This window comes from Lissotriton vulgaris, chromosome 4_1 (assembly GCF_964263255.1).
Source record: "Lissotriton vulgaris chromosome 4_1, aLisVul1.2, whole genome shotgun sequence".
Lineage (NCBI taxonomy): Eukaryota > Metazoa > Chordata > Amphibia > Caudata > Salamandridae > Lissotriton > Lissotriton vulgaris.
The window spans coordinates 1,869,040,867-1,869,064,750 of NC_141691.1; the positions used below are offsets into that span (position 1 = coordinate 1,869,040,867).

A 23,884-nucleotide genomic window follows, 5' to 3' on the forward strand; every position below is an offset into this window, starting at 1 on the left:
GTGTTTGGTCTTTTGTAAATGTGGTACAATAAATCAGTAAGCCATTTTTAGGGCACAAATTAACAACAAAAAACAAATTACTTCTATTACGACTATTGGCAGCAAGAAGCGATGATTTTTCCAGGTATTGGTTTGCAGAACAAATAAATAAAAATAAAGAAAAAAGATACACAAATAAAACTAAAATCTAAAATTGATATTTAATACTTGCAATGTTCAGTAAATTACTCTTAGATCTCGATTCATCTTTACAAATCAACAATTCTATTTGGTTTTACAGTGTACTCTTTGTATGACATTCCCATCTGTTTTTTTTTTTAAAGGGGCGGGTGCAGATGTGGATTGACATGTTTCCCACGGATATGCCTCTCCCTGGTCCTCCCGTTGACATTTCACCCAGAAAGCCCAAAGGGTAATCTGTTTACTTATTTCTTTTTCATATCATCCAGTAAGGGCTGTGCATGAATGTTCTTTGCTGTTCTTTGAATTGATTTTAAAATCAGGATGAAGCTGGTTATTGCTCTTGGGATCCAAGTTAACACGAGTAGTTAATTGACTGCCCGTACAATGCTACCTTGCATGTTATGTTAATAGTTTGTGGGTTGACGCACGGGTGTTTGGTTTTAGAAGGCCGGAATGAATTAATGAAGATGAGTTTGTAGTTCATCACTGTCAACTGAATGCCTGACTGAGCTTGTTATCTTGACACTCCAGCAGCCTGCCAGAGCTCCTGTCACTCACAGCAGTGCATACAGCGAGCTTCACAAGAGCAAACATCTCGGCCCTAATGTTATTCGATGTTTCTTTTTACCTCTAAGTAAGTGCTTAGTAAGTGCTTCGATTGCAAGGCACGAGTGACTAGTTTACAGCTGGAAAGAATCCATAATCCTCACACCGTGTTTATATTTAGTTATTAATCTCATACTCGCATTCTGTACAGAAAGCAATCTCTTTGAGGTCTTGCCGACAGAGACCTTTAGCTGTATGTTGTTGAGTGACCACCAAATGCCTACAATACAATACAGTCAGGCCCCTGCTCCCTGTTCTCTGGCTTGCCTCCCTTTTCGTGTTTTTGTTCTGCTCCTGGAGCAGGTCTTCTCAGCTTCAGCTCTGATTGGAAGGCTTCTATCCTTCCACTGAGACCTATAGAGACTTATTTTTAGTTCTCTTTCACCGCTCCATGTGAGATAATTACTTATATTAAAAAGCTGTGCGTCTAGTAACAACCCTTTTATAATTACTCTTCCCTCTTGCTAGCGCTCTTATCCATTCGCTAACACACACCACACACTCCGGGGTTGTCCATTGCTTTAGTTTTTCTGCATTTGTCAGGACTCGAGAGCAAGTCTGACCCTACCAGGGCAGGTTCACTGTTTTTTTCTTTCATGACATAGTGACAGCCTGACCCTCCCCCATCCTCACATTATTAACAACAAAATCCGCCATCTTGCTAGGCAGCCATCTTGGGGTCAGTCCATTGCTAGGTCAAACAGACAACCCACCCTTCCGGTGCCAAGTTGCTTCCCTACTGGAACCGGTTGTATTTCTTCCTCTGTGGCAAAGATTAGTTTTTACCCTCTAAAATTGTTATTTTAAGTTACTCCAATTACACTTATGGAAAACAGACTTTACCGCGTAAGAACAAAAATATCAACTTGATAAGTGCCGGCTGGAGGTCTGACTTTGACATCTTGGTACCTGTTTCACCAATCATAAGTTATTGCTAAACACAGCGCTCCCCCCTGAGTTCAGCGACCCCTCCACAGGTCAGCACCCAGTGCGGCCGCACAAGTCGCACGACCCTAAAAATGGCCCTGGTTCGAATTATTTCTTGAGTGCACTGTCTCGGTTTGCACTGGGGCACACCCTTAACAAGTGAACCTGACTGACTGCAAAAGAGCATTCAATCACACACAAAAGATGCGCTGTCCTTAGTGCAGGCGCAAACTCTGGCACTCACTACTGCGCTATGATTAGATTGATTGAGATGGACTTACAGCCTCCTATGAGGTCAAATTTGAGTCACTTGCAACAAACTAGAATCATTTCAAATTATGGTTGCATATATTTCTTAGTATAACATTGTTCGCCTTTTAGCGGTGCTGCACCATTATAACCTAATTAAAAGGAACTCACTTCATCAACTCTGGAGAATGAAAGGCTAAGTCGACTTAAACTGAAATGTAAACCGATAACATGCAGGCTGCACTCAGCATTAGCAATTTACTCACTGAGCAATATAATGGGATGCAAAAAAGTGTTAGCATCATAATTCTTTTTGTAATATTCCTAAATCTCCCAGTTGTGACATTTAAGATGGAGAAATAATACACACTTTCACAAAGGTCATTTATAGCAGTGGCAGTCAAATTAAAATTATGCAAAAAATTTTTTTTAGCAAACTATACTTGCCTGGCCACTATTAGAATCCTGTTTGACAGGGAAAACACGTGCTAACTTTGCGCCTAATGGTAGAAAATATATATCCCTTCTCCCGAGACTCAATTGGCTGTAAAATGTCATGATGTGCATAATGAGAAACCGTGTATTTATTTAAACCTTTCACGGGATCATTTTAACTATTTCTATGAGAGACAATCCATATTAACATTAAAATGCATTATTACCCAAGGTGTGTCGATTATTCCGGATTTGTGTTTCTGTACATTCAACAGAGATAGTTCTGTTTCGTCATTAGCGTGGCCCGTCACTGGCAAACTATTCATGGATCACACCAGGAGAAGGCAAAGTAGCAACAGTGAGTCTTAGTACACAAATGAACTAACACACCTTTGTCCAACTGACAACATTTTGCACACGGAATCTGAACAGTAGTTTATTGTCTTAATATTGAATGGCTTATTGACTCGATACATTCTTAGCAGAGCCCATGGGTCACAAATCCACTGGCGCTGCGCCCACCTCCAGGTGATCCCTTCGAGGCGCTACTTGGCAGAAAGAAACCCGCGCACATTGCAGGGTTGACAATAACTGATGACACCGCGCACAGAAAGTCAGGGGTTAAACGCTATAGAACAACATTACAAATGCCTTTAATAAAGAACGTCAGGTATGATTTACAGAAACCTTGCGCGTGTTTGGGCAGGAGCAGCATATTCAGTGACAAACGATGGAAGGATCAGGTGTACTCAGTTCAGTGTTGCTGCAAAAAGTGTCCGCATTCACCTTTCTTTGGACATCAACTGAGCACTCAGGGCCGAAAATGGCGCCTGTTTACTAGTGGGCAGTAGCACACTGAAGTACCCGACTCAGTGTGATTGAGGAGGCTTTACATCAGACCACCCTACTGGACGGTCGGAGACCCTTACACACTGAGCAGAGGCGCAACTAGAGCCACATTTCGGGAGGGGCTAATAAACATTTCGGGGGGGCTAAGTCTTCCAGCAGTAGGCAGAGTGGAGCTGTAGGGGCTCTAAGAAGGGGTGAAAACACAACAAAGACTGGTTAACAAGTAAATTGTCTTTTAAGACCTGTGAGGTACTCAGGTGCGGCTGCAATAAGACGGTTGCCAGCCCGGGATGCTGTCTCAGCCCGGGCTGACACACACGACGGAGAGGGCTGAAGCCCTTCGAGCCCCCTGAAGCCCTTCGAGCACAATGGGCGTTGCACGCCTGTCTCTGTATCAGGCTGTGTGACACAGGCAGTTAATGAAAGTCAACTCTATGAACGGTCTGCCCCTTTAAACGTGACCCCATGACATTTGCACCCCTTGTGTTGCTCACCTGGCTGAGTTTGAGATGGAAGGACCTTCAAGCTCTCCCTTCTTACATCCCTACTGAGCAGGAAATCCACTGAAGAAGTCAGCAAAGTTCTCACTAATGTGGTTAGTTGAATCTCTGAATTTGAATAGGTCCGGGCCTTTGAATGGGCAGTGACTTTTTGCAAGTGCCCATTACTATGAATAACTCCTACCCTCTGGGAACTATGCTTGGTATTCCTTGGACTCTCTCCTTTATTGAAGCCGGTGTCCAGAAACGTGATTACTGATTCGACGATCTTACCACCATAGCGCCATACTGCCACAGGAGCAGTCCCAAGAAGACTCTGCCGACTCGAAGCAGGCGGTCTTTCCACCACGCCCTGCTTGATGGAAAACCAACTCGTAATTTAGATGGCGGTGAAGTTGTCTGTACCACCCTCTGACAGCTGATTTCCCCCTACCGCCGTTGTGGCAGTCTGTGAATGGATGGCGGCGTTGGCAGGACTCGGCGGTCTTTCCTTCAACAGACCACCAATATATAATTTGGTGAGCCGTCCACAATCTGTGCAAATCCGACGCTGCTTCAACGGCGGTTCCCTTACCGCTGAACTCCTAATCAGGCACTACATTCTAATTTAATCTATGGCTATTTCTCTCCTCGGAAAGTGTCAATACAAACCCCGGGTACCATGCAATATTCCACTTATTTCTGATTTGAAAGTGCAACACAAGAATGCTGTCTGCCAGCTACAGATGCAAGTGGCAATGTGTGTCGTCCTCAGAAACTACACTCAGGTTTTCTCAACTTCTACTGTAACAGGAGAGGAGAGGGAACACCTTTGAGATAACTTCCTCAAAGCGAATGATGTTATTAAAGTGGCTTTACCCAGTGCTTAATAGGGAGTGAGTGGCTGTCTGTGGGGCCACTGGCACTCTTTGTTGAGGATCAGCACTTATTTTTCCTCATCAGATATTGACCAGGAGCAAAGGAGGGAAAACACACAAACGGAAAAGACAGAGGAAGAGAAAGAAAAACAGATAAAAAGGGAGGAAACAGGAATCGGCAAAAGTGAGCTAAAGTGAATTCAACAGTATGCAGCCTTGGAATTTGTTGTAAATAGAATGAAGTAGGCAGCAGGACACGTCTTCTTGTAGTTAGGTTGTATTTATTAAGTTGCTAAGAATAAGTTAAGACACAGAGCAGTAGTACCCCACAGCTGACCAGACCAACTGCCAGGGCTAGAATCCACAACACTCCAGATAGAACACAGCTATGTAAGAAGATAGAAACACAGAGAAAGGACTAAGGAAGAAGAAGCCATAGAAAGCTAAGTATGAATTTACAACACAATTCAGTGTGCCGACTCTTCACAGCATCGCCAGAGCAGAGCTTTGGGCATCGGAATTCATTCTTTTACAAATTAAGCACTGGCTTTACCTCATTTTAACACAAAAATACAACAATCTTGTAAAATCCTATGATGGTGAATAAACATTCTGATTAAATGAGTTGTAAAATTGAATTAAAAGAGGAGTTAAGTAAGCACGAAAATTGGGTAAACATTTAAATTGAATGCCTATCATTTTAAAAGAATAATTAGCTTTAAATATACTTGTAATTTGGGTCAGTAATTTAAATAGTTGCCACTAGCATGCTGACAACAATGTAAATGTCGCAATTTCAAGTCCTGACAGGCTGACTTAGCGTACCATCCTTTTTAGTATAGTAATTGAGTACCATTACATTTTGAAATAGTGGCATCTGTCATTCCCAGCACTTAGAAATGTTCGAAGTGCCGCTTGATGCAGTATATTATTAGCACCTTTCTTATTACCTTATTGATTTCTTGATTCCTCTTTGTTATGAAGTATTTCTAAGAAAATCAATAAGCATTTTAAACTAAAACACCCAAAAATATTATTTGAAAAAGAAAGGAAAACTATAGTGGTCCCGAAATTAAGCCCCAAATGTGGAAGGTAAAAAAATCGCTAGGACACCAGTGATGTTTTCTGTTCCCAATGAGGCTCTGACTGGGACTAGTGATTCTTTCTTGTTATTTTATTCCCTATTCTTCATTGCCAGCAGAGATATTTAACCACATTTCTCCATAAGTGTGATTTCAGACAACAAGTAAAGCCTTAGAGGCTACTGTCAAATGACCTTAAATAATACCTTATGATTTTTTTAGAATTCTTCTCTACCCAGAGTATTATTTCCTTGTAGAAATGAGTTTTTTTAGGTACATTGTGAATGCTGCTTCTAAACTCACCAATAAGGAATTTACTTTTTCCCTAAGTCTAAACTTCAAGGAACTGAGTATTGAACAGAGGGAAGCAAAACTTTCTATCAAACGCAAATTCTTTCGTCGGCAAGGAACAAGGAAGCTGGGCAGACAAACAAGGATGGGACTCTTGCTACAGAAGTTTAGCAGACAACCAGTGAAACTGTAATCCTCAGTATTCCTCTTTTAGTCAATGCTCACTACCAAATGACTGAAAGCAAAGGGGAAGGGTCGAGGGAACATACCTCCATTAACTCAAGACCCCCTTTCCAGCCTTATTGCTAGAAGTACAGTAACCCTTAGCGTTAAACATTGAAATAAATGGGATTTCTTCATGTAAGGGTTCTCCACAATGGGAACATAAGTATTGTACCATAAGGACAATTAATAGTTAAATCTGTAACCAACTGATCTAGTCTATAAATAGCTATTCAAATTAATTGCACAAAGAGAGAAGGTAACTTCACCACTTTTACTGGGGATGATGTGCACTCAATTTACCAAACTTTCACAGAAAAAAATAATCTATTTGAGATATGGGGTAAATTAACTTCTCAGAAGCACATTATGCACAGTGTATCCTTGATCTATGTTCACAGCAAAATATTGAAAGGAATGTATTAGATTTGCTTTACCTAATTTCCCTGAGGTGAAGTAGGTAACAAACCACTCTATTCTATATATATTTGTTAATTTCTTTCTCCGAATCAACAGTTCGATATTTGTCAGCATTTGTTTCCCCTTTTGTGAAATTGGTCAACAGCTGCTCTGTTGAAGTCCTCCTGCACCATGCTTGTCTCCAGTGAACTTTTGTACAGACCTTTCATACAGACAGTAGTCCTGACAACAAACAGCCAGATTCATGAAGCTTAATTGCGCTTGCAAAATCTACTAAAGTTTTAGGCTCAAAATATTGACCACTAAAATATTGTTAATTCTATACTTGTACTTAAACTTACAAAAATATTGATTCCAAAATATTTTCATTCAAAAATATCAACAGTCAGTTAAAATGTATTTGATGCAGAAATATAGATTACAGTATTGTTGAGTTTTAAAATTAACATTAGAATTAACAAAGATATCGAAAACAAAAATATAGTGTAGAAAATAGGAATAATATAATTAAAACATTTTGTATATTGAATAAAAAAGTATTAACATTTTTTGACCATACATGTAAATGATTAAAATGAAATTCATTTTGGCGGCTGGTGAGATTTGAAAGTGGTAGGGCGTAAAAAATTATTATTCTGCACTGCAATGAGCAAGCGTAACGAGGGAGCCCGAATAACCGAGAACACTTTGAAAAAGAGTTGACAAATGGTATATAATTAGTGAATGCCCAAAACAGAATTGCAAACTGCAAATGTAGTACAATTGTGTGAAAAATATTTTCTGAATCTAAAAAAGGAAACCGAAACAACGATATTTGGGTGACAAAGCTTGGTGTGCAGTCGCTAGTCATGCTTGCAGCTTTCTTAGCAACCCTCATGATTGGAAAGCCTGTTTCACTACCCTCATACACCCGGCTTCTTCAAACACTGGGATTACACATTTTTAGCTGCTGTTTTTGTTTTGTCTGTAGGCAGCCAAATAACCAACCTCAAGAACTTCTGCCAGCACCATGCCCTAACACAAAAATATGAATTTTGATTCAAACCAATTTGTCTCATAATAATTGGGAATAAACACAGCTCAGCCCACCATTCCACCTTAGAACCAAAGACAGCCCCTCACAGACCTAACAATAATAATCATCAAGTGCATTCCATGCAATAAAGTCACATCCCTCCCTACAAGTGGCTGCTTTACCGATTTCTTTCTGTGAACATTTCCCTTAAAAAACAACACAGTTTGTCCCTTTCTTGATTGAGGGATGCAGGACAGGGGGGCCAAAGGAACAAATTGAAAAGGAGCATCAAACTGCTGTTCAGTCACCACCTCCCACTGATTACCTATTTAACAGCATCTGCCAGACATGCATGTTAATTCCAGTTCATAAACAAATGGTACCGAATCCAGCACCACAGCTACGCACTACCCAGGTCTGTGGGACCCGGATTTTAGTACACCCCTGCTGCAAGAGGTGTAATATATCATGACAGATAATCCTTGCCAGTGCCACCTCTCCCAGGCCACAAGTTAAGCAGTGCTTCCCGACAACAGGTTGGTCACGAGTTAGCACTCAAGGCAAGTATCGGGTAACAGGATACTTTCACTTTGTTGTGTGTACACGCCTGTCCTCCCTCACCACGAGCACAAATGATTGCGTAACATAGCTCTGTTACACGTCACGCTGCTCTTTGTGTGTGTTAAGCCATGGAGTGCTGCTGAGGCCGGGGGCCCTATAGCCACGAAGGATCTCGTTATTGCCACAAAGAAACTAATGTGGGAAGCAGTCACGGCTCGCTCACAGTGGGGGCCAGGGGGGTGGGAATAAATAAAATAAAAAACTTACCTTGTCTTCACTTGACCGGGTCCGCACCATCTCTGCTCTGGGGTCCCGTTGGCGCCTAGACTGATGGCTGCCAATTTGCGCCGAGACACAGTAGTAGCCAATCCCGATGCTGCTCTCTTTAGAGGAGAGCTGCTCTCTAAAGAGAGTAGCATCAGGATTGGTCTGAGCCTTAAAAAAACGTCGTTCGTTTTTTCAGCACTGGGGTACGTTGCATTAGGCAGGCAAACCCCTAATCCGTCATTTTTTTAAAAGCCACATAGTTTACTATTTGAAGAAGCCCTGCCGGGCAAACACCACATGCGCAGTGAGTGCGCACTGTGCCGGCACAGAGTCAGTCCAGCGCCACCCAGTGTCAGACAGTGCATACTGTCCATGTCCATGACACACACTACGGCCGCAGGGCAATAATTATCGGGCAATTTATTCGAGCGGCGCGTTAATTTATAAAACGTTTATTTACGCGCCGCTCAAATAAATTGCCTGATAATTATAGGTGGGGCAACGCCCAAACGCCCTAATGGTAAAACCGCCACTGCTAGTCTTTAAAACTAGGGCCCTCATTATGATGTCGGGCGGACTGCAACCAACAGGCCATCGGTGGCGGTCCGCCAAACATCTAGGGCAACTGTCCAACTGCCAGATTATGATACCAACTGTCGGAGCACACAGGATGGGGGAAAAGACCTCCTCCTCCAACAGGCTCAAGGAGTGTGTCAGGGCAGCGGTTGGACAGTAATCCCTATTATGAAGGCAGTGTCTGTGCAGGCTCCGCAGTAGGAATTACGATGTCCATTTCCCACAGCCTTTCCATGGCGGGCACATGGTGCATGGATGTTTGCAACTATGCATTTTACTACTGTGGCTTGTACTGTGGCCCTTTTCCGGGCAGCAGGATAGGCTGCAATTGTAAAAGGCATGTTTTTGACCTCCTACACGGTGGTCTCATCATAATATGGTGAGTGGAACCGCCGACTACTTGTTGGATCATCTCCATCCGGCTACAATGGCGATTAGATCTTAATGAGGCCTTATCTATTTCAAATTACAAATGATCAAAAAATTGTGTATTTATTTTTACATAAAACATTTAATTAAATAAGAGAAATCAAATAAAAAAAATGAAAACGTTTTGTAAACCCCATGTACTAAAAATAAAAATACAATGATCTTTTTTTAATTTTTTATAAATGAACCTATATTGAGATGGGGTAGATTAACCATTCTAAGTCCAAACCAACTAGGACTGTAGAAAATGCATACGTTTAATGGGGTCATGTTTGCTACTGTATCTCCAGTCCAACTAACATTACAGAAAAAATGCATATATTTGTGGTCTGGGAGCATCATATTTAAAAGTCCCATTCCAAAGTAAGCAACATTATAGAAAAGGTTGGCCACTGGTGAAACTAAATAACTTTGAGTAAAGAGTTCAGCTCTGGGAGGGGGGCAGATTTACTATTCCCATTCCATAGAAAACAACATTGGTGAAAGTGTTGGATTTAGGAGGGATCAACTTTACTATTTCTACCCCAAACGAAGCAACATTATTTTCTGGGAGGTTTGGAGGTGAGGTCAGAATTTCCCTCCCCATTCCACACTAAGGAACATTGAGGAACGTGTTTCACTCTGAGGGTTAGATTTACTACACAGACTTCAAACTATGCACCTAATCACCATTGGGGAAACTGTTTGTCTCTGGGGATCAGTGCCAGATTGTTTTTCCCACTTCATACTAAGCAACATTGATGAAAAAATTGATTCTGGTGGCAGTGGTTTAGATGAAGTAAATCAAAAATAGACGACATTGTAGAAACTATTTCTCTCCGGGGGATCACATTTACTGTCTGAGTCCAAAATCATCAGCATTAAAGAAAAAATAAATAAATGCATTAACTTAATCTAAAATGAAAACATTAAAATATCAGTCATTTATTATTTATTAAATGAAAAAGGTAGTGAAATAAAATGAATTAATATATAAAACATGTAGGGTAATATAAATATAAATAACTAAAAATCGAATAATATCTGGCATATAAATGTATATTTACATGATAATTTCACTCTCAGAATGTAATTTAAAATGTATTACTATGAAACTAAAACATGTTAATTTAAAAACATATTAATAACATTGAAAAAAATCTGAAAATTATTTCTTAAACAAAATGCTTCTTATATTCTTTATATAATGATATGAACATATTAAGAAAAACAATGTAAAATAAATGGATTTTAAAACACTATTCACCCAAAACACCTCTAAAACCGCAACATCAAATAATATCTATGTTTTTTAATTGCTCATAACAAATGTAAATATAATATTATAAATGTACTTAACTTAAAAAATATTATTTTAAAACACTCCCCTTCTAAAACACATATAAACATACAAAACAATTATAGAACATTAAATTTAAATAACATATAGGTTTTAAAATGTCATTAAAAACATAAACATTATTAAATAGTTGTAATAAAATAAAAAGTACCAAACAAAAACATTGATTTAAAACATTTCTGGCCCCTAAAACTCTTATAAAACCCAACAACAGAAGAAACATTACAATCACAAATTCTATTTGAAAAAGATTAAAAAATATGAAACTTAAAAAACTAAAAAAGACCTCCCAATAAGGAAACCATTAAAAGAATTAAAGACTGATTTGATTGAAAAAAGCAATTATCAAATGGATTAAAAGTTGTTAACATAAAAACACCTAATAATAACATAAAAAATTACTAAATTAAAGTAATAGCTATTTGAAACGTTGCTATTACTGGTATGAAAAAAATATATATTTAGCACATTATTTTCACTTCAATATTAAGTACCATTGATATTCTGCGATCAGTATTAAAGAGCGACACCTCTATACCAGGCAGTGGACGGTGCAGCCCTTAATGCCTGGAGCACCTTTAGCCTCTTCCGACATACATGCACTGACCAAATTACTTCCTCTAGCTCGTGGTGCACTAATTCCAGTGCAAATCCTTTTTTAAATAAAAATGCTTTACCATCTTTCCTGTAAGAGAATGGGTAATCAGGCTTAAGAGGACGTGCTTTTTTTCCAGGTCATACGTCCAGAATGTCCCAGGGCCAACACAGAAGTTCAATAAATTAATCTGTACTTTGCCCCTGGTAGCTCTGGCACAGAGCGGACAGGTTTAACAAAGGTAAATGTCTGTAGTTATCAGTACCATAACAATTAAAATGTCAAAACACAGCACAATAAAAAAATCCACACCCAATTTCTAAAAATAGTGAAAAACGTATTGTAATAATGTAAAAATATGATAAGAAAATCTACACAAATTAACCAAACCAGAAATATTAATTTTTAGAGTTTTAGGGCAAAATGTTCCAAGTCAAAATAAAGCTGCTATAAGATGTCTTTGTTTGTGGTTGCCCAGGACATGGGCACGACTTCAGGCTATTGACAATGGAGCAGATGTAGGATCCACCAAGTGGACAATCCGGATAAAAGTGTTTACCTTCTGACCTAGTCTTTTTTATGGAAGTCGAAATACTCAAACAGGGCAAGATTGAAGGATGTATTACGTGAATACCTCTCGGAGTTGGATAACTATTAGATGAGGTCTTGCCAAAGCTGTTGGTTTTAGCTAAAAAAGCTCTGAGTGGTAAAATTCAAGTTTCACACCAGCTGAAGTCCTCTCATCGGTCCAATACTTTCATGCCTTTGCCCAGTCAAGATTTCTGCACTTGGATTTAGTCTCTTTTTCCGAGCGCAAAATCCTCCAGTGGGGCAACAAAGAAGCTGTATTTGACGAAGTCCACTTGAAATAGCATGCCTTTGTTGTGAGGTCCCAATGAAAATCTGGAGGTCTTAGAAGTCCTAAAATCTTCTCAGTGCCAACATTTCAGACTTTCGGAGGAGTTCCTCTTGGTCTCTTCTTAGCCTCCCAGGATTCTGGGACAACCTGTGGGGGCCAGGATTCATTCCAGCAGAAGCCAGCAGACGGTCTAGTCAGGATCCAGTTGCTCTTAGACAGCAGGTCACTCTGGGAAAAAGACCTCTTGCAGCTTGTTCTGTCCCACTAGTCCTCACAAGAGGTCAACAAAGGACTCTAGCAGTTTACTTCTCTGACCTTGGTATACGTTGGAGCCAGTTGCCTTCAGGTCTCCATGAAGTTTACAGACAGAAGGTTCAGTCCTCCTCTATTCTTTCAATGGTTCAGAATGTGTTCGGAGGAGCTTGAAGTAAAGTATCACTTTTGTAGGATTTACTAGCCATTGGGTGGGGTTGCTTCTTGGATTCTCCCTGGCCATTTGGAACAAGGTTCTCAGGGACAACCCCTCCCTCTTTTGCAACACATCCTGTTTGCCTTTCTGCAAACTAATGATGGTGCAATATTCTGAGGGATATCCAACACGGCCACATCTTTCTTCCCCTGGAGGAGGCTTGTGGCAAAGCTAGGGGTATCCATGAAGAGATGCACAGTTATCTTCTAAACCACACCAAGCTAGTTCTGGCAAAAGCTCCCTCTCCCACTGAGTTGGTGCAAATCTTGCTACACTATACTTTGGGATCAAAGGAAATCTCTTTCCCAGAACTAAATTTACACTTAACTGCAAATGTCAGGCCTCATCCTGGTTCCTTCTAAGTTAATGTTGTACCTGAACCATTCCTAACTGCCCTTCCTGTGAGAGGATGAGTGACATTCCTCGCACTCAGGTATTCCTGCCAAAATACATAAGCCATTGTATCTGCTGTAAGAGCAGCTTTCACACTTCGTGAAGGGAAAACACTGATGGGGCATCTGCTGGCAGGCTAATTTCTAATTAACTTAATGGAGCTTCAGACAGTCGAAGTCTGCTTTTTAAAAGTTACTTTTTGTTTATAATTGAATTGAATTTTAATAAATATTAACAATAGCAGTTGAGTCATTGCTGTAGCTTAGCCAATTTTAATATGCTTTTAGAATCAGAATACACACACTTCAGACTGGACAGATGTGTGACAGTGTGCATCATTTCTGTAGCTTATCCAATTTGGCCATGCTTTTAGGATCAGAATACACACACTTGAGACTGGGCAGAAGATTGCCAGTGTGCAGAGTTACAAAACCAGCAATATAAAGAAGCACACACATGGGAGCAATCCTGCAAAAAGATGGAGTTTCTCACAATCTCCCTGTAAAGTTATGTTGATTGACAGTGGGGAGATTTCAATATTTACTATGGTTTTTAAGTAATACTTAAAAAGGCCATCCTTTTAAATGGTCTCCCTATTTGTTCCTGTTTATTGTGCCTGCTTTAGGACCCTGCATACTATGGCACTGCTAACAGTGCCACAGTGTGAGTAAATTTCCCATAAAACATTTACTTTACAATGGTTTCACCCAACATTCCAGTGAGGCCATGGTAAATTAGCACATACAATGCACTAATGACGTGGACATCAAATGCCATATTTGAATTGCAGAGTGTATCTACACCACACACATATATAGTCAAAGTATATGGCTCCAGTGAACACCATTGTGCACCTGCTAGACTGAAATTTTAAAATCACTACAGTGACAAACTGCAGAAAAAAATGCTTTGCCATATTTGAAACTCTACTTTTACATATTAACAAAGTCACTCCTATTAAGTCATGTAAGACCACAAGGCTGTGTGGTAAATACATAAAAGTAGGACATGCTAAATAGTAAGGAAAATTATGCCCTGACACCGATCAGTTGCAAAAAGCTATTTGCCATTGCGTATGTAAAGCTACATTTTCCAATAAAACTGATTTTTATAACTTCACATTCGAAAATTCTAGAGCTTTCAGTTAAATTTATTTTCCACTTATTAAAGTTCAATTATCAAAAATGAGAACTTGTTTTATATATAGCGCTTCATACCACATGCCTGCAGTTTCTAAGTGCTGTAAATAACTCTTACCCACTCACAATACCCATAGTACTCAATTGACCCACTTTCAGGATGATGGAACGCTTCGTCAGAATGGCAGGTTTTGGAACTGCTTACTTGCCAATCACCTGCAATTCCCCAGCATTTAGCTCTCCCTCTGGCTCCACTAATCAAAGTAGATTTTTAATAGAGGCTTAAAAGCAACTTTAAAAAACAGTAACTTCGTGCTAACTGAGAGCAAACTGGTTTATAGCCAGACTAAAATACACATCTAAGACTGGATGTTACTGGCTAATCTCTTGGATGGCATGGACTCTTAGTTGACCAGACTGTCCACCATGAGAACAGAGGATGCTACCTTGAGTTGCTTAATAGGAGGCCAAGTCTACTGAATGTGGAGGAAGGCTGAGGCCCATGTTAGTGAGGGATTCTGGGATGTTTTGAAGTAAGTTAAGACAGAAGTGATAATAAAAAAGAGCTGTGTTTTCCCAGAGAAAGTTGACAGGATTGGGAGTAGGGAATTCTCTAATCACAGTCTAATAATCAAGATACGGCAAGCACCTCACCACTACTTCCTTAGATCATTTATAGACCTGGGAAGAACATCAAGAAAGGAGACTTCCTGGCAGCTAGTGAAAACAGTCCCAAGCACTCCTGACATCTGCTTAGGACTGGAACTACTGTCCAAGTAGTTAGCTTCATGATACTTACTACAGGAACACAAAAAATAAAAGGACTCCCTTTTCTGAAGAAGGCCCCGCTGACTAGCTGAGAGAGCCCTGGCTCAAGAAACATCTGGGGCAGATTTACTAAAGACTTGTGTTGGCCTTGTGTGAAAATTTCTTAACTGATATTTACAAAGCCACCCAAAGTCACTTTGCGTGATTTAGTAAATACAAAGTAAAGCAAGGCAGCGCATAGCGCTGTCTTATTTTACTTTGTGTCAGGTAGGCGTTACATGGGTGGAGCATGAACTTTTCCGTGCATCCACCATGTACTTTGATGCAATGCCAGATGCGTAATGAGGAAAAATGTTTTTATTTTTTCTTGTTAGTTCCTTTTTCCATGTGTGTTGCATTCTGCATCACACATAGAAAGAGGAATATGCCTCTAAGAAATGTTTTTGTGCAGGACGGTGTTCTTTCCTGCACAAAATAAATCCTGCACATAACAGCACACAGTACACCAGTGCAAGTAGAGAGCAGAAACGCTCCATATCTTTGTAAATATAAAGCATTTCTGCCTTCTCCCTTTAACGCATGCAGCGCTGCAAGTTGTTTTTCCGAGCTGCGTTGCATGAAAGAATGGTAAATCTGCCCCTAGGTGTTTAAGTCTTAAAATAAAAATCTTTGAGTGATGTGATCCTTATTGAGTAACTGACTTCTTTTCCATTGTGGTCAGCCTACAATTGTGCCTTTGGTCCCGGTCAACCACATTCAGTGAATTCCAGTTGGTGTAATGTGTTATTTTGGTGCTTTGTACCATAGAAATTTACATTCTGTATTTTCCTTTCTTCTTACCTAATTTTAAATATTTTTGTGTCTTTTTTCTCTGTACATATTTCTTTTTTTCTGAATTGTTTAGGGACTAAGGGGCAGATGTATCATCACCATCATTTGCGATTCTTAAATAGCGATTTTTTAAAAATCGCTATTTAAGAATTGCAATTTGGGATGTATGTAGAAAATCTCTATTTTTTAGCGATTTCTTAAAATTCCTTAATTGCGATTAGCAAATTGCTAATCGCAATTAAGGAATAATTTCCCATTCATTTCTATGGGCCAGGAGGACCAAAGGAAGAAATGGGAAGTTATTCTCAATTTGCGATTCGCAATTTGCTAATCGCAAATTGAGAATAATTTCAAGGGTGCAAGGGTGTCTTAAGGACACCCTGCTGCACCCCTGAAATTAACATGTGTGCGCATATGGCGCACATACATGCCCTAAGGGCAAGTATGAGCGCCACATGGCACCTTTACAAATGCCAAAAAGTGCATTTGTAAAAGAATTCGCAAATTACCACCAACTACAAGCTGGTGGTAATTTGCGATTTCTTAAGGGCAAATTGCTAATTTGAAATGCTTGATGCAAATTATTTAAGGAATCACAATTTGCGATTCCTTAAATGCTTACGCAAAATTAAGGAATCGCAAATTTTGCTATTCCTTAATTTTGCTATGCATTTTGCTTCATACATTCCAAATTGCTAATTTTTAGTTGCAAACGCTGCTTTTTTGCGAATCGCAGCGTTTGCTACTAGAAATTACCTTGATACATCTGCCCCTTTATTGTGTTGTGTTCTTAACTTTAATGCTGTATGGCCCTAGTTGAATCTAACATCATTTAGCAGGGGAATTCCTTCTGTTTGTCCCACAGCTGATAGAGATTGTGCACAGATTCACTTAGATTAGTTTTGTCACCCAATCAGATTGTGTTTATTAATTTGGTGGGTGTACTACCAGCTCCCAAATTAAAAAGCCGCCTTGTGACAGAAATCAAATTTGTTTAACAATTTAGCTTTTCCCTTTCTTCATTCAAGCGTAACAATTAGATTTCCATTCCCTCCTGTTCCTAAGAATATCCGAAAATGTCATTTTCTCTGAATTTATTTGCATGATTTTTTTTATATATATGGTAATCATTCAACCTATGAGAAATAATTTGAATATCTGTAGTTGGAAATGATGATGGTGGCCCTGCAAACTACAACTCTCTCAAAACATTAGCATGTTTCACTCTCTCTGTTGTGGCTATTCCAAAATGCCTTCATTGTGACTGCTATTTATTAGTGGATCCATTGATGTCCCTGCATGTTTTGCTGTATGTTTTACGGTCTACCATATGTTGAAAGGAGAACTGAATGTCCAGTGCACACATTAGGTTTCGTTTGTACAAAAAAACCCTTATTTTACTTTTATAATTTGAAATAGTTCATTTACCCTAAATTACTGGTAGTTAATAGATTACGTGACAAATCCTGTTACATGTAATTTATATTAATGTCCTGATAATGTTGTCTAGCCATACAAAGTAATGTACATTCATAAATCTGCTTGATGTAAGTGAGTCACAAAAGAGAACATTATGTGTGTAACATGTGCAGTCCTTTTTTGGCCATGGTGTAGAAAAGTGGGTAGAGAAAGGGGGAAAAGTGCATCATGAACTAGTTTGCATGTATAAAACAGGAAGAGTCCTGGACAGATAATTGAAGTGGGGGTCTACAAACACAAAGACCCTCATTACGATGTCTGAGAGAGTTGCCTCTGACTGACACCATTGCGGATTGGGAACCAACAGGTCGGCAGTTCCGACATCATTATTTGGATGCGACGGCACATGGTGAAGTCGGAAACATCCATTTTTAAATAGGAAATTGTGCAGCAGGCTGAAACCGCCCACAGCACAAGATCCCATTGAACAATGGAAGTTTTTAAACATCCCTGTTTTTAAACATTCCTGCACCGTGTGGCAGGCACCGTGAGCGCCATGACTGTTTAGGGGGGCTCAATAGGTGACCCCAAGGTCTGAATGCAGAGGGCCAGGGGGGAGGGGGCCCCAAAGTCAGTTTCCTACAGCCAACCCATGTCGGAAAGGCCAACATGGATTGAGTGTCGGAAACCGACATCATAATCCCGATAGCGTAAAAGCCGTCCGTAAGGGATTATGAGGGCTTTCCGACTGGCCAATGGGCTCCTTAAACCCATCGAACCACGTTGGATTCCTCAGCTGGTTTAAACTCTGACTGCTGTCATCATAAAACAGGCGTCAGATTTTAAACCTACCACGTCAGTCAGAAAGCCTCCGAGCAGTGGTTGGAGGCTTTCCGACCGACATCTTAATCAGGCCCAAAATAGCGAATAGCCACACAATGGCTTGGGTGCTTCATAAACAAGAAACAAACTATTAGGTTCTGTTTAAATTTGTCCTAAATTAACCTGAGCCAGATTACATAGATTAAAGTCGTTCCGGCGAAATTTGGTTGCAAAATTTGCACCAACTAATGCAAAAACGACATTTGACCAAATAACCAGAGGAAAAATAAAATTTGCAACCAACTGGTCTTGCACTTGCACCAGGCTATATATATAATTAATGATGGTGGGCTGTCATAACCTCTACCACCCCTGTGGATAACCATTCGCCGTATTTAGAGATCTCCCCCGGCTTGGCAGTGAACTTTGTGCCTTCAGAGGGGCTACCACCACAGCAACTTCTCTGAAGGCACAGCAGCTTTGCTGAGTGGTCGACATTTTTCATGCTACCAGTCAGCAACATGCTTTGTTTTTCAACAAAACAAGAAATAATGGCTATGACAGTCGGAGAGTTTACCCCCGACTGTCAATCATCTAAGGACTGATGGCCCAAAATCTGATGGATGCAGGAGAGGCCCCTCCACAAGGTCAGAGGAGCGTCGCCCCACTGCTTTCTCGCAGGGCGAGAGGCAGAAACATAAATTGGTAAAACTACCATTTTATGTTTCTGCTTCTCGCACTGCGAGAAAGCAGAAGTGTTTGGTTGGTGGGGGTCAGATCTAGGGCAGGGGAGGAGTAGCTTGCCCACTGCTGAGGACGCTGATTATTGGGTCGGACATCTGGGGCCGACCAAACCAGTAATGCGCACTGTTCCTTTTCTCCATGTAGGCTGCATTCAGCCTACATGGAAAAAATGGACTCCACATAGGCGTCTGGCTGGTCGGTGTCCCGACCAATCACAACGCAACCATTGCAGCATTGTGATTGGCTTAGGGAAGGGGAGGATGCCTGCCTGCTTCCTGGAGAGCAGGAGAGGAGCAGAGACAATGCAGGACAGGGCCAGAGAAGTTAAGTTAACTTTTTTTAAATTGTAATTTTATATTAGACCCCACCACGACCCATCCAAGCATAACCCCCACCCGCGAATCATACCAGCCGTGACTGGACCGACGCTGATTAATGATTTAAAAGAAACATGTCAGTTTGTCCAACTCATCAGAGAGTGAGCAGACCAACAGTTTGGTGGACAGGTTACTTTGCTGCCTTTGTGGCAAAATAAGACAGAAATTCAATAATTCATGTGGGGCAAGTCGAAAGGAAGTAGCAATGTTTTTTTCCGATTTTCTCACACTAATGAACACTTGTTCCACTGATGTTGTGCACATTTGTAAATGCAGGGTTAATTGCATTTTTTCCCAAGGCACTTCTCCATGAGTAGTTTCTTTGCTTACACTTTAAGTATATGTTTATGGTCAAATGTTTCTGAATTATGCGAATCATATATTTTTATGAGCATTTTACACAAGGTGAATATAAAATGATTATGAATTGTTCATTTTGTGACCAGCTGTACTTTGCTCTAAGATCATACTGCAAAAACAAAGTTCTTTGAGGATCATGGAGGTCGAATTGACTGGTTGTATATGTTGCTGGTGTGTACATAAACCTGTGAATAAGAACAGTGATTCTTTTATTAAGACACCAGCGGCACAGTTGATTGTCCATAAATTCATTTTGTTAAATTATTTCTCCTTCTGTTTTCTCAGATACGAATTGAGAATAATAATCTGGAACACGGAGGATGTTGTTTTAGAGGATGAGAACATATTTACCGGTCAAAGATCAAGCGACATCTATGTTAAAGGGTGAGTTCCATCAGTGGGGTTTAAAATAAGTTAATCGCTGCATGTCTTGTTCATGAACAAAGACAAAAAGGGAGGTGATTTATATGAAGTTATGTCTTAGGGGCCCATTAGGATGGCGGGCGATTAGCCAACGCCCGTATGGCGGTGGCGATCCGCCCGCCTAACATTTCCCCCGCCATATTACGATGGCGGTGGGGACCCAGGCGGACGGAAAGACCGTCTGCCAGTATTCCGCCGGTAAGTAATCCGCCCGATTGCCTACCGGGCGGAAAAGGCCTGTAATATGGTGACGGTGCCTTGCAGGCACCGCCAGGGATACCACTGATTTACACGCCTGCAAAGAAAGAGGCAGGAACAGCCAATGTAGGTAAGAGCAGTGGGGTGATGCAGTGTGGGAAGTCAGGAAGTCGACAGATGACAATGAGGGAAAATAAAAAAAAATAAAAAGAGAAAACCATTTACTTTACGCTCACTGCATCACTGAGTCGAGGATGTGGCGAGCGCAAGGTAAGTAGTTTTCTTTTTCTTTTATTCTCCCTCATCATTGTCTGTTGTCTTCCCGCTCCCCCACCCCGCCGCTCTTACGTTCACTGCCAGTCTCTGGGTACAGAAATCGTTTTAGAGCTTTAAAAATAGAAAAACATTAGCCAGTAACTGCCAGCACTTGGAGACAAAAAGACAGCTTATTGTCAAAATTGAAACTCAAATTTCCAGCAGTGGATACAGGAGCAGGTGGAGTAGGCAAGTCTTCAGGCCACCAATCAGAGACTGAAAAACTTGGGAAAATTCTCTCTATAGCCAAAAGATAAGATCTCTGTTTCATCAGAGTTACATTTAAGCAACCTGTTATGCATCCATTTAACGACTTTTGTTAGCCACATTTTAAAAGAAGCAGCCGGAGTGTTAGTAGAGCAGTCCTTCAAGAAAATTAGCTGGGTATCATCAGCATATGAGATTACCGTAATTGCTAAATATTCAATCAGTACTGCGAAGGGGGACATATAAACATTAAACAGGGTAGGACTCAGTGAAGATCCCTGGGGGACACCACAATGGAGCCGTGTATTGCCCGAAAAGAAATTGGCTAAACTGACCGATTGTTGTATGTCCAACAAAAAAGACTGAGCCATCTAAGCACCAAACAGCAAGTCCCTAACTCAGACAGGAGTGGCTGCCAACAAATCAAGAAGGTTGAGGGCTGCTCTCTCCTCTTTATCAAGAGCTGTTTTGATGTAGTCAGAAACACTTCCAGCAAAGTAGATTCTGCACTGCTAAGCCCCAAAAGCCCCATAGTGAAATGTGCAGAAAACCTGCTTGTTCCAGGTAGTCAGATAATTGGACATTAACCACTTTTGCTAAGGTCTTAGCAAGAGCAGGAGGCAAATAGATGGGATGAAAAGAATTTCTGGATTAGCAGAAGGCTTTTTCAAAAGGGGCATTGCCTTTGCTTGTTCTAAATAGCTGGAATAGGCTCATTCTACTGAGGTGTTGAATAATTTATTTATCACAGGGTTAATGACATCGATCGCTTTAGCCAACACACTCAGAGGGCAGGGATCCAATGGGGATCCTGATTTGCAACTAATTATAGCAAGTTTAGTTTGCTGATGAGTGATGGGTTTAAACCTATGAAATGATGAGTTAGATGAGGATATCGAGGGCCAAGAGACAGCTTCAGAAAAAGTGTCCTGAGTGATAGGGTTAAACTGTCTTATTTTAGTATCAAATAAATCTGGGAGATCCGTGCTTAGTTAATGTGAGAGACTAATAGCTGAATTACAGGCTTATGGCTGTAGAAAAAGTTAGACGATTTTGAAAATCTCACGTGTTCTTTTCCCAGCTGAGTCAATTCGTAAGGTAAAGAAATCAGATTGAGCCAATTTCATGGATCTCCTATAACCTTTAAAGCTTGCTTGTAATTTTCGGGCATAATTAAATGGGCAGACAATTTTTGCGCCACTTGCGTCAAATGTTTTTACACTTTTGTTCTCAACTAGAAGTGGTGAGAACCAATGGGCAGTATTCTTTAGCTTACAAGCTTACTGGGGCCTTAGAGGGATTCCCCAGAAGAATGTTTGCAGAATTGAAATCAGCCAAACCAAAAAATTGAGAAATAGCCGGATTATACCAGACAAATTGATTGTTGATGAGCAATGGCAAATTGTTCATTCAAACAAATCAAGTATACGACCAGCCACATGCATACTGTGATCATCTATTCGTGTTAAGCGCTGAAAAGGTGTCTAAGGTAGCTTGCGCCTGAGAATCAGCCTCCGTGTCAACATGGAGGCTGAAGTCTCCAAGGACCGCGAGGCTGGAATGTGAGTGCAACGAGAATCAAAGGCAGTGCTGAGGGAATAACTAAACAAAGTAGCCAGACCTGGAGGACTATAAATGAAGGCTCCAGCGAACACGGTGTTGGGTGAGGTTTTTATGCAAAAAACACAACCTTATGCACCTACAAGCTCAGGAACTGGGAAAGTGGTGCACTAAAATGAATCCGTAAAAATAATAGCAAGCACTCCACCCCTTCAACCGACCCAATCAAAAGGCATAATGTTGTACCCTTGCAGGACAGCCATGGCTGTGTCAGGAATTGAAGCGGAACTGACCCATGTCTCCATCTTGAAAAGTAAATTAATTCTTGTATCATTAACCAGATCAGTGCTGTCTAAATAAAGCATGTGTTTAGCAAGAGAACAAGTCAGTAAAATCATCGGTGCATTTAGAGAGTCCTTTGTGTAATGATGAAGGTTTTTTATTCCTAATAGGGTCAACTGTACCTCATGAGGCAGACGCTGTCATTGTCTAATATAATGAAGTGAATATACTAATATTCCCCCGGGCCCCTATCAACATGTCCCTGAATGGGGTATTTACCCCTCCTGGTAAATAGCATTATTTAGATGTGAGATATTCACCAGGTGGGGAAAATACCTCCAGTTCTGAGTTTTGTGAAGAAAAATAGGGATTTACATGTGGAACTGGTGCTTTTCGCACCAAATTCCCCAGGTCTCTGAATTTGACAGGTATTTTTCTTCCAATAAATTTAAGCAGGTTTGACTGCCGAAATTCACCTGGGAAAATATTCGGTAGTTGTGACGCCCTCAATACTCTTACTTGTGTAATGTGTGGTATCATCACTTACCACACATAACAGAATTTAACAAGGGCTTAGACATACGTTTAATTGGAACTAATGTAGGTGACCCATAGTCACAAACAAATATGCACGTTTTGGAATCGTAGACTCTGACAACGATTGCAAGGGGTTCTGAATTCTGCTGCTTTCCTAACTGCTTAAAAAATACACGTGGAAGTCTAAGAAAATTGTAGATCTACACATTGATTTACAGGCGCCTCCCCATAGGTCACACATACTACAGTGGTTGGTACAGATGAGAGAAGATGCTGTGTTCGTCATATTTCATCATACTTTATTAAGATAAAACATATCCATAAAAGAGCAAAGTCCTACAATAATACATCAGAACACACAATTCATAATATTCATAAAAAGATGAATTTTTAATATTTCAGTGCAGTGCAGAACAAATAAAATAAAGTTATGAAGTAATCGTCGAGTTACATGCTCGGACAGCAGTTTTTAAAAAAGCCCTCACTCGAAACATTAGTTCTTCATCTGTTAACTTAGGAAGGGTCCTGTATGCATCTCTATGGTTAGCATATGAGTGCCTCCTAAAAAAGGAAGTAAGAAGAATTTGGCATATTGTATGTAATACTTAAATAATTATTTTTTTTATAGAGTTTGGCCTGAATGTCCATCAACACAAGGGCAGGAAACAGATTTGAGGTTGTTTTGGAAGCCTAGAGGGAAACATAATACATAATATGAGTGCCTGCCCTTAGACGACAGCCAGTGGCTGATGGGGAAGGGGTTCAGAACTGATCATGT

General features: G+C 40.4%; 1 protein-coding gene across 1 annotated transcript in view; it reads left to right on the forward strand.

Annotated features, from left to right (window-relative positions):
- Window positions 1–23,884, forward strand: part of FER1L6 (fer-1 like family member 6) — a 755,805-nt gene that overhangs the window by 638,837 nt on the left and 93,084 nt on the right. The window contains exons 36-37 of the mRNA XM_086966191.1: window positions 324–412; window positions 19,870–19,968. Coding sequence (XP_086822317.1) covers window positions 324–412; window positions 19,870–19,968 — 188 coding nt within the window. The remainder of the gene's footprint in view (window positions 1–323; window positions 413–19,869; window positions 19,969–23,884) is intronic.